General features: G+C 34.8%; 3 protein-coding genes across 7 annotated transcripts; 1 reads left to right on the plus strand and 2 right to left on the minus strand.

Moving 5' to 3' along the window:
* Positions 1–174: 174 nt before the first annotated feature.
* Positions 175–2,666, minus strand: LOC140822838 (putative DNA glycosylase At3g47830). 5 transcript variants are annotated; one of them, XM_073183754.1, is made up of 4 exons: positions 2,275–2,666; positions 1,543–1,743; positions 672–704; positions 175–551 (listed from the first exon to the last, which is right to left on the minus strand). In XM_073183754.1, exons 1-4 carry the CDS (start codon positions 2,644–2,646, stop codon positions 318–320), a joined length of 840 nt encoding a protein of 279 aa, XP_073039855.1. In that variant the 5' UTR covers positions 2,647–2,666; the 3' UTR covers positions 175–317. The 5 variants fall into 5 exon arrangements, with proteins under 5 accessions (XP_073039855.1, XP_073039854.1, XP_073039853.1 ...); XM_073183753.1 differs by having other exon boundaries at positions 175–560; XM_073183752.1 differs by having other exon boundaries at positions 672–728.
* A 1,493-nt stretch (positions 2,667–4,159) lies between these two features.
* Positions 4,160–6,128, plus strand: LOC140822840 (U-box domain-containing protein 40-like). Its single transcript, XM_073183755.1, has one exon. It carries the CDS (start codon positions 4,389–4,391, stop codon positions 5,916–5,918), a length of 1,530 nt encoding a protein of 509 aa, XP_073039856.1. The 5' UTR covers positions 4,160–4,388; the 3' UTR covers positions 5,919–6,128.
* Positions 6,129–13,604: 7,476 nt separating this feature from the next.
* LOC140824542 (beta-glucosidase 13-like) lies at positions 13,605–16,789 on the minus strand. The gene is made up of 12 exons (XM_073186122.1): positions 16,611–16,789; positions 16,388–16,516; positions 15,873–15,948; positions 15,707–15,784; positions 15,540–15,627; positions 15,155–15,413; positions 14,933–15,048; positions 14,603–14,823; positions 14,464–14,495; positions 14,272–14,374; positions 14,084–14,186; positions 13,605–13,997 (listed from the first exon to the last, which is right to left on the minus strand). Exons 1-12 carry the CDS (start codon positions 16,746–16,748, stop codon positions 13,745–13,747), a joined length of 1,596 nt encoding a protein of 531 aa, XP_073042223.1. The 5' UTR covers positions 16,749–16,789; the 3' UTR covers positions 13,605–13,744.

Raw genomic sequence — 16,789 nt, forward strand, 5'->3', positions numbered from 1 at the left:
AATTGAAATTCTAAATAAATTTATATAATAATTTTTTAAATATATATTTATTCTTAAAATAATTTATATATTTTAAAAAAAAAACATTTTTATAAAACTATTTCTCATAACTAGCATCATTGAGACGACAATTTCTTAATGACATCAATGAAGAGCATAAAAAAATAAACCATGTTTTCTGAAAAACATCTCCCATTACACCACCACAGTAATTTAATCCGGTTTTCCATTCAAACCGCCATGTCCTTTTGCATCTTTTGACATTATATAGCTGAATACATACAACGTAACTTGATCATGTTAACATTTTTTATCATTCACTTTTCAGCTGCCTGATGCTTGCGATAAGCTAATAAAGGGCAATGCCCGTCGCCAGTTTCCTTTTTGAGCCCACCGTCGTTCCTATTTGAGCATCTCTTACAAGCCTTGCCATGAGTGTACAAAAGGCAGTTGAGGTCGAATTTCAGTTCATCTGGGATCCGTTGATTGAGATGGAGATATGTCTTCTTGATGTCTGCAGAAGCTGGCACCCAACCCATTGTCTTAGAAATCTGAAAAACCTGTAAATGATGTTTACATGTAGCAATCACTTCGTTAAGAAAATTGAACATGATACGGAGAAAACCCTGAAGCGTGGCGACCATGGATACCACAACATTTACAGTACTCACATGTGTGTCCACGGGGAAATCATCTTTTTGCAACTGAAACATCAAAACACATGCTACCTGTCAACCACAGGAAGAAAAAAAATGCAACAAAGAGGTGACTCCAGGTATAGGCAGTGGTGTATTGAAGAATATGAAATAGTGGGGCCATTTTTTTTGTTAACATGGACAATCGTATGCATATCTAAATAATAAAGGAAAAATAGAGGTCACTGCAGAAAGTTGGGGCTTCAACTGCTCATTATGGTAAGATAGCCCTAGATTCTTCATGTACCATCAGTTCACTTCGATTATTATTCATGCTGGATTTATACAAGTTCTTCGCATTAGCAGATATAAGTGTAACTACACGCCTTAACTAAAAGTACAGGATAATGATATACCAGAAGCACCAGTTTCGGCCCCAATATGAAGGCAAAAATGGCCAAACTAAAGAATAAGAAGAGACCACTCTTAATGAGTGGAAAGGGGAGAACACTGAAAACCAACGAGGCAGAAGCTTCGAGTGAAAATTCAAATTTATAACACAGGCTCTTCACCCTGTTTTGAATCTAAACATGCGTGATATAATCCTTAAAGGAAATTGAAGTCATAATCTTCAACTCTTCCACTCTGTGAACCACATAAAAGTTTATGGTTGGGAGCGATGACATTCAAAACCACAAGTCTTCAGAACTTGGGGAAGGGAATAAATATCACCTTTTATTATTATATACCACAGAAAAAATTGGATGTATCTAGAGAAATGTAAGATAGAGGGGAGCAACCCCCAAAAGTTCTCCCACCTCGCCGCAAACAAAACCTCCCATTCGCTCTAACCAATAAGCAAGATTCAATTCAATAACATAAAAAAGATACGATTTCATAAGCTTACCGTCTTGGGACCTATTCCTTTGAAATGAGAGAGTTCTGCCTTGATCTCTTCGATTGACAATTCTCTCAAGTACTCCATGCACAAGTTTCCTTTCTTCTGAAGCAAGCAACTCAATAAATTCTTGATACAAGAAGACTTTGTAGGTGCTAAACCTCCACATCTTATAGCATCCTCAACGCCTTTTGACTCAGCTGCAAGAACCTTAAATATTTGTCGAACCATGTATAAAGAAGGTTACAAATAGGTTAACAATTCACATAAGTAAACAACAAATCTATGAATTCAGATATCCGGGCTTAAATCTAGATAGAGTGCATAAGATCATATGCCAAGTGCTTATAGTTAACTGTGAACTTCTTTGATAGTTTGTCCACAAATAAATCAATCCTGAATAATCGGTTGGCTTACATAAGGAAATTTGAGAGCGCTTGGTGAGAATAGCAGACCAACATCCTTAAAGTCGAATTTCATATGATTGATACAATCCAACTTATTTAACGTCCATGACTGATAGTTCACAGCACACTTTGAAAACCAATGAAATAAAACCCGAACAACCTTGAAAAAGATAAACAAGAAAGATAGAGAACCAACACCAGAAATTCTAAATGGAATCTCCAAGACCAGAAATATTGTCAATCAATCAAAATCATCTCAAATGCATGCACACAAAGAAACACCAAAAATAGCGAATTAAAGCAGCCAATTAATGAGAAAAAGAAGAATCTTTACCTGTTCCCAGGTAGGGAAAGCACATTTAAGATTACCAAAAGCCCTTTCCGAATTAACTTCGGTAGTGTTCTGTGACAGTACAGTTCTAATCAAACCATCCAAAACACTCTCCTTTTCGCCACATTCTCCGCCTTTAGGTAAAATCTGAGACTCCCTCAAACCCATCTGCAATCTTCGCTCACGATATTTAACGAACTCCTGGGGAAATCCGTGGAGAGATAAAAGATCGTCTCGCACGGAGCGGCATTCCTCGAAGGTGGGTCGCGGGTGATCCGAATACGGGTCTTCGGCGGGATGACTGCGGCAACTCGCGGTGGTCCTGAATGGTTTGAGGGAGGAGTTGATTTGTTTTCTCTTGCGACTCCTCTGCATATTTTCAGCACTTTCCACACTCCCACTGTCGCGCATATTATTATTACTAGTACGCACCCAATGCGATATGTTTTTATAATTTATTTGGTTTATATTCAAATGAGGATCAAAATATATTTATAAAAAATAATGAGTGGTTACATTATAATTTTGATATATGAACTAAAAAATAAATTAAAAAAAATAAAAAAAACTCAAACAAAAATTGAACCTACAACCTCATGATTAAGAAACATAGGCTTTATCTGCTAAACTACATGTGACTTGCATTTATTTTTTAACACTTTATTAATATATATAATTAGTAAAACAGATCATGACATCAAAAAGTAGTTACTCTAGATGTCTCTTACTTAATAGATAATATATAATATAGATTATTATTATTATTATTAAGTTATTTGATAAAAATAAATACTTTATAAAAATATATTTAATATCATGTGAATTATGAGTCGAACAATTTCTTAAATATTTAGTAATAAGGTAGATGTTCTTTTAAAAAAATAAATAAATAAATAAAAATTCACCCTAATGATTGATGCCATTTTGGAAAAAAATTAATTATATTTTGAATTAGGCTACGTGTCTCAGTATATTGTTTAGCCAAAATTTAGATCATGACACAACAGGGAAGACAATTTTCTTCGAATTCAATGAAAATTTGGATATATGATTTGAATAAAGGAGAGTATGATAGAGAATTTTGTATCTGATTAAATAAATGAGTAATCGGAATAGATATTTAATATATATTTATATTAAAAAATATTAATTTTAATTTGTTTGGTTGAATGACTATACTTGAATAAAAACAAATAAATTTATTAATATAAATATTATGTTATTTTTGTAGAATGATGATGTTTAGATAAATTATTTATAATATTTTGTTATTTTTATATGATGTTTAGTTTGTTATTTTGTTATCTTTAATATTTTCTTATTATTATCTAAGAATTTGGTAAATAAATATATTTTTATCAAAATAATTCAAATTTGAAAAAATACAATGGTAAGTGTTAATATGATATTTGATTAGGATATAGATACTCAATCTTCCCACAGGTATACAAATGAATTTCAAATGCTCGACGTGGATGGGTATAAGTATGTGATAAATAAAATAAATGAAGATGAAGACGAAAGCATAGAAGCCTACCGAAATACGACTCATCACACACATTGTCCAAAATACATATAAGTTCAATTAACAATTGCTTTTATTTATATTTTTATATTAAAACAATCACTTTTATTTGCAAAATGATTAATAATTAAATTGATAGATGCATTGGAAAATTGTTATAAATATTACTTTTTTTTAATCGTGAATGTTATTAGTACTTTTTTGAATTTGAATAAATGTTTTCATCCGAGATAAAAGAAATATATGATATTATATTATAAATTATATTATATTATAGATGAATAAATGAACGAATTTTTTCATGGCAAACAAAATAGCAATTTGAGGGTCAATTTAATATCACAATTAGCCTCCAATATAAGAATTATACAGATTAGTCCTCGAGCGTTGTTCTATGTGTATAAAGACGACATCACCTCTAACAGCTCTCCCTCTTCCTGCTGAGATTTTTCGCCTAAAAATCCAATCTTTGACAGAATCCAATCTTCAAGTTTAAAGTTGTTAGCTTATCTTGAAACCCATCAATCTTTATCCATTTTCTCATCAAACCATTTCAAAAATTAGTTCATAGAAACACCCCACATTTGTCCACATGGGTGGAGATGGGAAACCCCGACGATGGAGGCTCTCTTTCCACCGACCGTCCTCAGCCGCCGCTGTGCCACCTTCAGAATTCATATGCCCCATTTCCAACTCCTTAATGTTCGAACCAACCATCGTTTCTTCCGGCCATACCTTCGAGCGCATATCAGTGCAAGTGTGCAGTGATTTGGGATTCATTCCCACCCTGCCCGACGGCTCGACGCCGGATTTCTCGACGGTGATTCCTAATTTAGCGCTCAAGACCGCCATTCAAAACTGGTGTTCGAAATCCGGGTGCGCTCGTCCAAACCCACCAGTGTATTCGGATATCGAGTCCATTATATATTCTCTTGTGGGTTCTTGTACTTCGAAGAATCTTGATAGCTCGACGAATGGGGTTTCAGATAGAGAATTGTTAAAAGGAGTTGAGGAAGTCCCTCAGGTTTTACTCTCACATGCCGCGACTGAACCAAATTCTCGAAATTTTTCGTCTTCTTCCAGTTCTGATAATTCAGTTATCACCATTACATCGCCGCTGTCGCAATTTACAACTCTCCCATCTTGCTTTACTTCGTCGTCTCTATCTTCGCCTTCTACCTCATCAGAATTCATTCCGGGTGGGGCCTCGTTGAGTGATGTTCCAGCTCGATCTTCAACTTCTCCTGTGGAAGATGATGATTTTGTGAGCAAGATTCAGAGTTTGGATGTTTATGACCGAGAACAGGCTCTCATTTGGGTAAGAAAAACCACTAAAAGTGATGAAGAATCGAGAGTAACGCTTTGCACGGAGAAGCTGTTGTCTGCTTTAAAACTGGCGTTGTTTTCACCTTTTGCAGCCTTGCAGACGAACGCTGCGGCAACTTTGGTGAACCTTTCGATCGAAAAGTGTAACAAGATCAAAATTGTGAGAGCTGGAATTGTCCCTCTTTTGATCGAGGTTTTGAGGAACGGCTCCGATGAATCGAGGGAACATGCCGCCGGGGCGATATTCAGTTTAGCGATTGAAAATGATAACAGGACTACAATCGGCGTGCTCGGAGCTTTGCAGCCATTGATGCACGCGATAAGATCAGGTAGCCAGCGCTGCCGCCTCGACTCGGCATCGGCGCTGTATCACTTGACCCTAGTGCAGACTAATAGAGTTAAGATCGTCAAGCTTGGAGCTGTCGGGGTTTTATTGGGGCTATTGGAGGATACAGAATTGGCAGCCCGTGTGGTTCTGGTGGTGTCCAACTTGGCGGTGTGCGATCCTGGCAGGTCGGCGTTGTTGGAAGCCGGTGGAGTGGGGAGTTTGCTGAAGGTTTTGAGGCTCGGGAACGAAGTAGCCTCCGAGTCGACTCGGGAAAACTGTGTCACCGTTCTGTATCTGCTGAGCTTCGGAAGTTTAAGGTTCAAGGGGTTGGCGAGGGACGCGGGTGCGGTGGAGATATTGGAGGAAGTGACGAAAACAGGGAGCGAGCTGGCCAGGGAGCAGTCGAGGAGGATTTTGGAGGGTTTACGGGATAGGGAAGAGGCGAGGAGGTGGACTGGGAGGCGGTGATGAAGGGAGGAGTGGGTCACGCCGGGTATCGAGTTGGGTGGCGCCACGGCCCGAACTCAACCGAGTTTTGAGTTTATGTGTGATTAATTAAATATCATTATTATTAATTTGTTGGTGTCACTGTCAATATTCATACTTATTTTTGTTTGTATTTAGGCTTTTCTTGTGTTTATTTATTATAATTTAGTATTTTGATAACCATTTTTAAGTGTTTTTTTAACCTAATCAAGCATAATATATTTTATAATGTTTTTTTCTATTAAAAAAACACCACTTTCAATCTAAACATCAAAATATTTTTTTCCACTAGTATATATTGTTTTAATAGTGTGAATGCTAATAAACCATTCACAATGTCAAAGATTGAAGATATATACATGTACGAATTGTGGAGCAAGTGAACCTTTGAATAATAATTTCTATTTTTGTTACAAAAACTTTCGAGTGAGCTTATCGCGTACAGAGTTTGTCCAATCGATTTACTTGACTATCATAATTTGAATAATATTACCTTAATTTGAATATTTAATAAATACACATAAAAAAACAACTACAATATCTTGTGAATTTAATCGTCAATATATATATATATATATAAATATATATATATATATATATATATATATGTGGTCACAAGATAGATAAAAAATAATAATTGTCCTATGGAAGAATTCTATTGGACTTAGAATGAGAAGCTACTTTTCGAGTATATGTCAAATTTGCTGGCTTTGATTTTGATGCCGATAATATTGTCGTGGAATCAAATTAAACCATGTTGGGGGTTTAATAAATAGAAACATATTTGGGTCCTTTTCATTGGACCAGAGATAAAAAATTTATTATAAATCTGGGAGCCGAATCTTGACCAAGACCAAGTTTCCACACACACACACACCCACACACACACGAGAGGGCTTTCTTTTGCTTTCCTATACCCCACTCGGGAACATTATTATTGAGAACAAGAACAAAATGGAACCCAAATTAACTGATCTTTATCTGTGAGACGGATCAATTCTATCGATCTTCATAATAAAAAATAATACTCTTAGTATTAAAAGTAATATTTTTTCATGGATGACCCAAATAAGAGATTCGTCTCAAAAAATACGACTCGTGAGACCATCTCACACTAATTTTTGCTTTCTAAAAAATTATAACAATAATATGAGAATGAAAAATTAGAACTAGAACATACGACTAGTTCAAGAGAGTTGAATGTCAAAAATATGATGATGTCACAAGATCACGATGAAACTGAAATTCTGTGGAGGATTCAACCTATTTGTAATCATGATCGCATATGTATCCTAGAGTGCTTACACACGCAATATGTTCATTAATATTAAATATTTAACATAAAATAATATTTATGTGAAATATTTAGAGAATTTTTTTTACGATAATATTCTATGTTAATGGTGATATTATCATTTAGAATTCAAAAATACAGATTAAGTTAATAGAAAGTTTCATTGAGATAGCTTAGTTAATGATAAACTATAAATTTACTAAAATAAAATTTTAATCGTTTTTTTATTAAATAAATATTAAATATTTTTAAAATCTTCTAGAGGTATTAAATAAGATAATCCAAATATCTGCATAAGCGCGATTGTTTGCTAGTAACGAAATTTTTTAAGATAACACAATAATTTCTTTCGAAATATAGATCTTATGATAGAGATAGGACACATCAAGAATCCGGTGATATTGAGGCTAAATAAATCTTGATATTTGGTGATGGTAGATTCTAATGTTTCATCGAAATATCGTTGCCATAGTAACTGTCGTGATTTAGAGTAGTTCTGTTGTGATATGGTCTCACAAATTTTTATCTGTAAGACCGGTCAACCTTATCAATATTAACAATAAAAAATAATAATCTTAGCATAAAAAGTAATATTTTTTCGAGATCTGTATCACAAAATACAACTCGTGAAACCCGTCTCACATGAATTTTTGAATGTGATTTAAACAACGAAGATCGGCTTGTGCACCCCTTTTATGTTGTTTCCTTCCTGAAGTATTTCCACTCAAATGGCCGAGAAACTCGGGGAGGCGTGAAGGACTTGGGGCGCTTGATTTACATTGATGCACATATATTAAGTGGGCTTTCAACCGTGTAACAAAACTTGAGGTGCTATATATGCTTGAAATTGGTTCAAGCCCAATTTCGATTCAGTGCTGAATTTTTAGGAAAAAAAATTTTGTTGGTCTCAAGTGCAGCGTCTTGATATAATAATATGAATATAAAATATAAAATCAGACATTGAGATTTACGCGGAAAAGTCCTAAAAAGTATTATGGTAAAAACCACGTACAAGATGAAAAGAATCCACTACAATATTTTATGGTGTACAAACATCACTGTTTTTCCAGAAAGAACACACACTGTCTTAATACAGAAAAACAAACACGTCACAAATTACTTGTTGCTTATGTTTCTGTCAGGCCACTTGAGGGTCTCTACACTACTCAAACTTGTCAATATTTACTGTCTTGGTTAGAACACCAGTTATGTTATCAGTTGTGTGAATCTTTTGCATATACACACTTCATTCCTCTACTATTTCTCGGACAAAGTGAAACTGGACTCCAATGTGTTTAATTCTTGAATGAAACGTTGGATTCCTTGCGATATGTAAAGCCCTTTGACTGTCACAAAACAAAGAAACATTCTTTGTTTGTGGTCAATCTCCTCCAATAACATTTTAATTCATATTGCATCCTTACAAGCTTGAGTAGCTGACATATATTCTACTTCTATTAAAGATAACGTTACAAGTATTTGTAGTTTTGAAAGTCAGCTTGTTGCTCCTTCTGTAAATATAAACACATAACAAGAAGTTGATTTTCTCTTATCAAGATCACCTGCATAATCTGAATCGACATAGCCACTGAGTATAAGATCCAATCCTTGATCACATAATGCAACATTTGAGGTACCCTTAATGTATCTAAGGATCCTCTTAACAGTGTTCCAGTGTTCTCGTCCATGATTCGCCATAAATCGACTAATTGCTCCCACTGCTTGAACAATGTCCGGTCTTGTACAGATCATAGCAAACGTTCAACTTCTCAATGTTGATTTATATGGTACTCGAGACATCTTCACCTTCTCTGCTTCACTGATAGGAAACATCTCAGATGATAATTTGAAGGTAACAGGAAGATGAGTCAAAATTGGCTTACTATCTTGCATGTTGAAGCGTTGCGAGACTTTCTTTAAATAATTGTTATGGGAAAGCCAAATCTTTTTGTTAGTTCTGTATCGGTGAACTTACGTAATTATAATCTTGTTTGTTGTCCCAAGTCTTTTATATCAAATTCTCTAGCCAATTGTGTCTTCAATTCTTGGACATGATCTATGTTGGAACCTGCTACTAACATATCGTCTATATACAACAGTAAAATGATATAATTATCACCATACCTCTTAAAATATGTATAAGTGTCTGTACTAAGTCTGTTGTATTCAAGGCTCGTGATATAGGAATCAAATATGTTGTATCAACACCTCGGTGCCTATTTGAGATCGTACAAAGATTTGTTCAACCTACAAATCGAGTTCTCTTTACATTTCTCCACAAAACCTTCTATCTAGAGCGTATAGATTTCTTCTTCAATATTTCCATTAACAAATGTCGTTTTCACATCTAGCTATTCTAGGTGTAGGTCAAGCACCGCACACAATGCTTATATTCCTTATTCTTCTATCGTGTTTCTTCTCCGAGAACAACAGTTAAGTTATCGTCGAAGTTTAAAAAGTATGTGAGGATATTGTTGGTTAAATTGTTGATAAATTGATAATATGAATACGATAGATTTTGAAGTAGAAGCTCTGCGCGTTCTTTTTTCTCTATTTTATGCCTCATAGAGATAAGTTGCGCTAATAGATTATTTAGAGTGTTGATATAATCGGTCATTGATGAGAATTCCGTCATCCGAAGAGTATAAAGTTTCTTTTTAGGAAAATCTTATTATGTAGTGACTTGACTTAGTATATTTTTGTGAGAGTATCCCAGACAATTTTTGTCGTATTTATCTCAAAGATACTTAACAGTACTTCGTCTGTTATATCCAATTGTAAATTGACAGTAACAATATCATTCATCAAATTCTCCTTTTCATCGCTCGTTATTTCCCTTACTCTATCTCCAATAGCCGCCAAGCAATTCTCCTTTCTTAAAAATACTTGTATATTTATTTTCCACACCATAAAATTTCTCTCATTGAACTTTGTTATCATGTACTTGCCCGTTGTTTTGTCCACATAAATTTAGTAGAATGGACAAAATAATCTCATATTAATAAAAAATCTTTTCTGATATGGAAGATCAGTTTAGGCTGCAACTACAGAACATACTCATAATTTTAAGAAAATTTAAACTGAGGCTCTGATACCACTTGTTGGTATTAGATACGGCATATTGAAATAATAATATGAAAATAAAGTATAAAATTAGATACCGATATTTACGTGGAAATCTCCTAAAAATTATTATATTAAAAACAACGGGTAAGATGAAAAGAATTTCACTATAATATTTTATGATGTACAATTACTAACTGTGTTTTCAAAGAGAATACGCACTCTCTTAATACAAGAGAACAAACACTCACAAATATTATAGAATTAAGCTCTCAAATGTTATAAATGATAGAAGAGTTGAGAACGAGATAATATGGGATGAGGGGAGGGGTGCACTATCCTCAACACGTTTAATTCGTCTACTTCCAACCTCCATAAAAGCTCAACGCTTTTTGCCACCAACCACCATAAATATTGTCTACGACCATTCACATTATTTTACCGACAATTTTTTTTTGATAGTTTCAAATCTATAAAATACAAGAAATTTAAAGCACTCGGAAAAAATTATGGAATTTTTATGCGTACTTAACTAATCAGAGCTATAAATATTTGAGCATTTCATTAATGTTTTATTTAATATATGTTTTTCCACCCAAAGTAATTTAAAATGAAAGCAATTACTGTCACATCTTATTGGTTGACATTGTAGTATACTTTAAATTTTTCCCTCATTTTAAATAGTCCACTATATAACAATTTCAACATATTTATTTAAAATAAATGTTGTATTGTACTAATTCAAAAAGCCGTATAAAGACTTGATAACCTGAATGTCATCTTTATATATACTTTTTCTTGACCTAGAGTAAGTTCAGGAAAATTAATGGCTGAGGGGATATTGATGTGATCAAGCGCAAGTGTTGACCAAACTCGTGTAGTGCAATAGTTTGGATATCATAGGCTCTCTTATCCGCATTCGACGCCCATTTTTTATCTGCATTAAAGTGAATCTTTCCTTTCGGAGGTTCAAACGCATGAGCCATCGATGGTTCATCGCGAATGAATGGAATCGAACAATTGTAATTCCCTTTCTCGAAGCTAATTATGATATCCGCTCTGTTAAAGAAGCTGTACGTGCTCACATGAGTGAACTTAAACTTTGCCACAGATTGTCCGTTGTAACAATGCTTGCTCTATTGGCTCTATGAAGGATCTTGTGACATTTTTCCTGATATGGTACTTGAAGTTTGTTTTACTCCACTATTGATTAAAGAGTAAAGAGAACTTAAAGAAATATGGTTTGTTCCGGGTACAAAAAAGTCTGGCATTCCACATCTAGGCTTTCTAAGTGATGATATGGTACTAACATCAAGAACTCCTGTGACACTGAGTTTAAAGAATTCTTGGTACTTTTTTATGACAGATTGTAGAGGATCATCAAAAATAGTATTATCTCGAAAAGAAGATACATTTTCTTGATATGAGTAGTATTTATCAAAATTTTTAAACACTCATTAACTGCATAGGCTCATTCCTAAACACTTTTGAAATCTCTCTCCTTCTGGTGTAAGATCGGTTCATTTATGTTCCTTTCGCTTAATTAGAAGGCTGTCAGAAGCCGCTCATTTTCCATGCTACCTCATGGCACTGGTGATCACAACCGTCCTCTTCGGCCTCATGCCTCACAACATATTGCATTAAATATACCTGTATAAGCTTTTTTCGAGTTATACATAAATTTGAAAATAAAATAGTACATGGAATCGAAATCCAGGCAAGAACACAGAACTTTGTGGTTCCACCTAATTGGAAATTTATATGTCATATAAGGAAGTTTTAACGCAATGGAACCTAGCACATTGCAATAAGTCCAGATACGTCACGAACTGTCCAAGAAGCAGTTACGTTCTCGAGGAGATTTGTGCAATCACCCATTGATTAGCCATGCAGCGTTATTCGTTGAGTGACTTCATGCTTACCTGTAAGTGATTTTCCGTGCCTATAAATAGGAGCTCTCATTCAGAACTTCACTCCAAATCTCGAAATTCTCTAGATCCACCGTCAATTTCGAAACTTTCATATCAGTAGCGAATCTGGAATCTCACCATTCACGTTTCCTTGAGCAGTCAGAATACTGTAAGTGGGCTTTTGCTATGTATTTCTTTGTAATTTAAACTTTGTATAAGTATTTCATGACATGCGTCTATGTGTGTCAAATCATTTTCGGAAAATGCTATTATATATTTTATAAAATCTCGATCGATGTACGATATGTTCTTCTATTTCCGATGTTCTTTGATTCTGCTGAGTTCATTCAAAAATTCCGATAAATGTTGTTTGATACATCTGATTTTGTGGTGCACTGTTATGATTCGAGTGGGATATGGAACGACGATTGTAAATTATATATGGCCCCCATCATCAGTGGGTATAAAACTGTGTTGGCCCCATCAGTGGGTATAAAACTGTGTTTTGGCCTCACCCCTTAGAGGACTAACATATTGGGGACAATTTGACCATGGATAACGAGATGAATACGTGTTTTCATTTGTTCTGATTCGTTCTGTTCTGAATGTCTGATAATCTCTGTTTCGCATTTCAATTCCGATTCTGATCTGATATGAGATACTACATTTTGAAAAAAATCAGTTGCACTATGGGTTTTAAATTATATTATATGTATTTGGTGTAATCGATCGGTCCCCCACTTGCTGAGGTGTTTCCCAAACACTCACCCCTTACATTTCTCCCCAGATAAGAATGAGAATCAAATTGAGGATGAGGAGCAAGAATACTTTTGGGGATGGTGAAGAAGCAGTCTAATTCGTGACCGAATTTGATTATCAGTCTTATGATTTCAGTATTACGTATTTACGCTTCACATGTTTCTATTTCTTTCTGAGTTGTAAGACGTTGAACTTTGGGAAAATTATGGTAATAAACTGGTTTTTGTTTATACTGAACTACGAGGCTTGTTGTTTGGTGATTATGTGATTGTTGAACAACGCCGGTGTCGACTAACCCCGGTCTCGGGGCGTGACAACAACCGCCCTCTTCGACCCCATGCCTCCCAATATGTTTCTTCAGTATGTGCACCCCATCGTGCAGACGTTAAGTCGGGTTGGGTCGGTGATCGGTTTGACAAAATGGATTCACGAGAGTTTTTCTGTATTTATAATATGTGCTCCTTCAATAAAAAATATACTTTAAAAACTATTTAAATCAAAATATGATAATCGGGGAGATAAATAATTCAGGATCTCATATATCTTTAAACCTGATTGAAATACATTAGTATGGTGCACGATCGTAGATGACACTATTTCTGCGTATGAATTTTGTATACAATAATACATGCAATGATTAAATTAAACTTTGCTTTGTATCAAGAAATATTTTGTGACAATTATTTCTACGTATGAATTTTACAAGAAATGAGAAAGATTCTACTGTAGAATCAGTATACATATGTTGATTGAATGAAAAAATATGAACCAATTAAATTGATCTACATATAAAAAATGTTAGTCCTAAATCGAGCTTGAAGGACTTTTTTACTTAATAATTTGTAATAAAAGGAAGGCTGTAATTCTGTCTTTTGGAGGCAATTCTTGAGCCAAAGAGCCGAACTTTTTAGGGTTCTTTTCAATCCATTTTTGTAGTCAACATGGCAAAGCCCGAAGCGCAGAGTGTAGCCAGAATTCCACTCAAAATTATCCAGAAAAGACCATGCGAAGTAACCTTTGATATTCACACCATGTCTGCAAATTATAACATAGTTTCATTAATATTGTGAAATCATTTGTATTCTTCTGATATTTGTAATGAATTTATATATAATACTCACTCGATGGCCTCTCTAACAGCACGAAGATGGCGATTGTAGAAATCTATTCTCTGTGAATCTTCGGTATCCACCGTGAAGTTACCACTGTTAAGGTCTCCCATGCCTGAAAATTATATGGTCCAAAAGTCAGCCAAATTAAAAGGGAAACGATCGAGGTTTGTGGGCTAATCACATTTGTAGTTACGTACCATTTTCGGTTATATAGATCGTTGGATTGTTGTATCTCTCTTTTGTATAGATTAAAAGATCTCGGAGGCCCTTTGGGTAAACAAAGAAACTACTCACTCCAGTCTGAAAATCAATCATAATAGAAAATATACATCATTTAGTGATAAAAAAAACTATATAAAAATAAAAAAGAAATGGCCAAAACTTTGTACCGGATCACCAATAGGCACTCCATCGATATCAGCTGCGGAAAAGCAATAAATAAATTAAAATTAATTTATTTGAAATTCTATTAATTAATTAGTACATTTAGTTTTATCAAATAAATGAAAGATGCATATATATATATACTTGAGAGACGGGCCATATTGTCTGTGCTGCTACTGACGTTGACGCCTGCATTGCTAGAGGGAACATGAGCTGCGTAATTCCCTGTGTAGTAGTTCAATCCCAAGAAGTCGAAAGACCCTTTCAGCAGCGCCGCTTGTTCGTCGGTGAAATCCGGCAGCCTATTTCCTAGAATTTCTCGCATAATCGTCGGATATTCGCCGTAAACCAAAGGATTTATAAACCTACAAAACACGATCAAAAATTAATTTTAGGTACGCTTTATATGTATGTTTGTGATGTGTACCATGTATTGATAATGGTAATTATATATGATATGTTATTCTAACTCACCATCCATACATAAAATCCAGAGCTCGTTGCGCAGCTTTAACATCGAGTATGTTACTGGAGTAGGGGACAATCCAATGTGTCACTAGAGTCGCCCCGATTTGCCCTTTCTGAATTGGCTGTATATATAAAAAATTATAAATATATATTACAATTATATTACTGATTTTAATTATAATTTACTAAAAATTCATATATTATACCATATTATATTATTGTATTTACCTGGTATGTTTGTTTGTATAGTTTAGCAACTTGTGCATGGCAAAGAAGAAGATGGTGAGCCACAACATAAGGCTCGGTAGCCGAATTCCCATGTTGGCAATTGGCCCAAGGAGAGCACCTCGAAGGCGCGAGGTTTCCGACGACTCCACCGTCGTAACCACCATTGGCGAAAGAGAAGGGCTCGTTCAGTGTGATCCAGTTCTTCACACGGTCTCCAAACTCTTTGAAGCAAATCTCCGCAAAATCTTTAAAATCATCTCTGCATGCCATGCACCACATAATATATATATATATATATATATATATATATATATATATAAATTTCATTTCAAACTATTATATAATATATGATATCATATAGAAATATTATATGTAGATAACTTACACAATGAGTGGACTCAAAAACCCTCTATACTCGTCTTCTAGTGCTTGAGGAAGATCCCAATGGAATAGAGTCACGAATGGAGTTATCCCTGTACATGCAGGCCATCGATCAGCTTATATGCTATAAATAATATTCAAGATCCGAGATTTAGATATATATAAAATTACCATTTGCAAGCAGCTCGTCGATCAGATTGTTGTAAAAAGCAATCCCTTCCTTGTTCACTCCCCCGCTCAGCTTCCCATCTGATATTTAATCCGACGATATTCTAATTATCAATGAACGTCCAAACAAACTATAAGATGTAAACCATGCTTGATCAAATGATCTTACTTGGTAATATCCGAGGCCAAGAAATAGACATTCTGAAAGCATCGAGTCCTATCGACTTCATCAGTTTCACATCATCCTGCATCCATTTGATTTCGATACTTTCAATAAGATATATCTATCCGGCCGTGCATGAACATGAAAATAGCTAATGTATCAATATTCCGCGGTTACATTTGTTAAGATTGGAACTTGGACCTAACTCAACCCCAAAAGCTAGCTCAAGGAGAGGATTGTCCAATCCCATATATATCACTCAAAGGTTATTTATCCAACCGATGTGGGACAATTAACACACCCCTCTCACACTCAGGAATGAAACGTGGAGTTTACAAATGACCCAATTATGGGCACACATAATGGTGGAACTCGGGCTCTGATACCATGTTAAAAATGGAACTTTGACCTAACTCAACCCCAAAAGCTAGCTCAAGGGGGAGGATTGTTCAATCCCATATATACCACTCAAAGGTTATTAATTTATCCAACCGATGTGGGACAATTAACAACATTCATACCTTATATAGATGATACAAATCGATGGCGACGTCTCCGTTACTCCCGTCAGATATTTTCTCTGGAAATCTATGTGTGAAAGTATCCCATATACTCGATCCTTTACCACCTTCAAATGCACCACCTTCGTACTGCATAAATCAAAATACATAAACATATGCTCCAATAAATAATTAAATATCGTTTTATACACAAAATAAAAGTGAATATCTCTCTTCAATTTACTTGGTAAGCAGAAGAGGCAGCCCCGAATACAAAACCAGGTGGGAAGCTACTGCGACTGAAATTCGATAAATCGTTTAATCCAAACGTAAGTGATACTAAGCACGACAGAAAGAACATAAATAATATAATATTCTCCATTTTTATAAATTTCTGTCTCTCTTTTATTACAATAATATATA

This window comes from Primulina eburnea, chromosome 2, assembly GCF_022965805.1.
Source record: "Primulina eburnea isolate SZY01 chromosome 2, ASM2296580v1, whole genome shotgun sequence".
In the NCBI taxonomy this organism is placed as follows: Eukaryota; Viridiplantae; Streptophyta; class Magnoliopsida; order Lamiales; family Gesneriaceae; genus Primulina; species Primulina eburnea.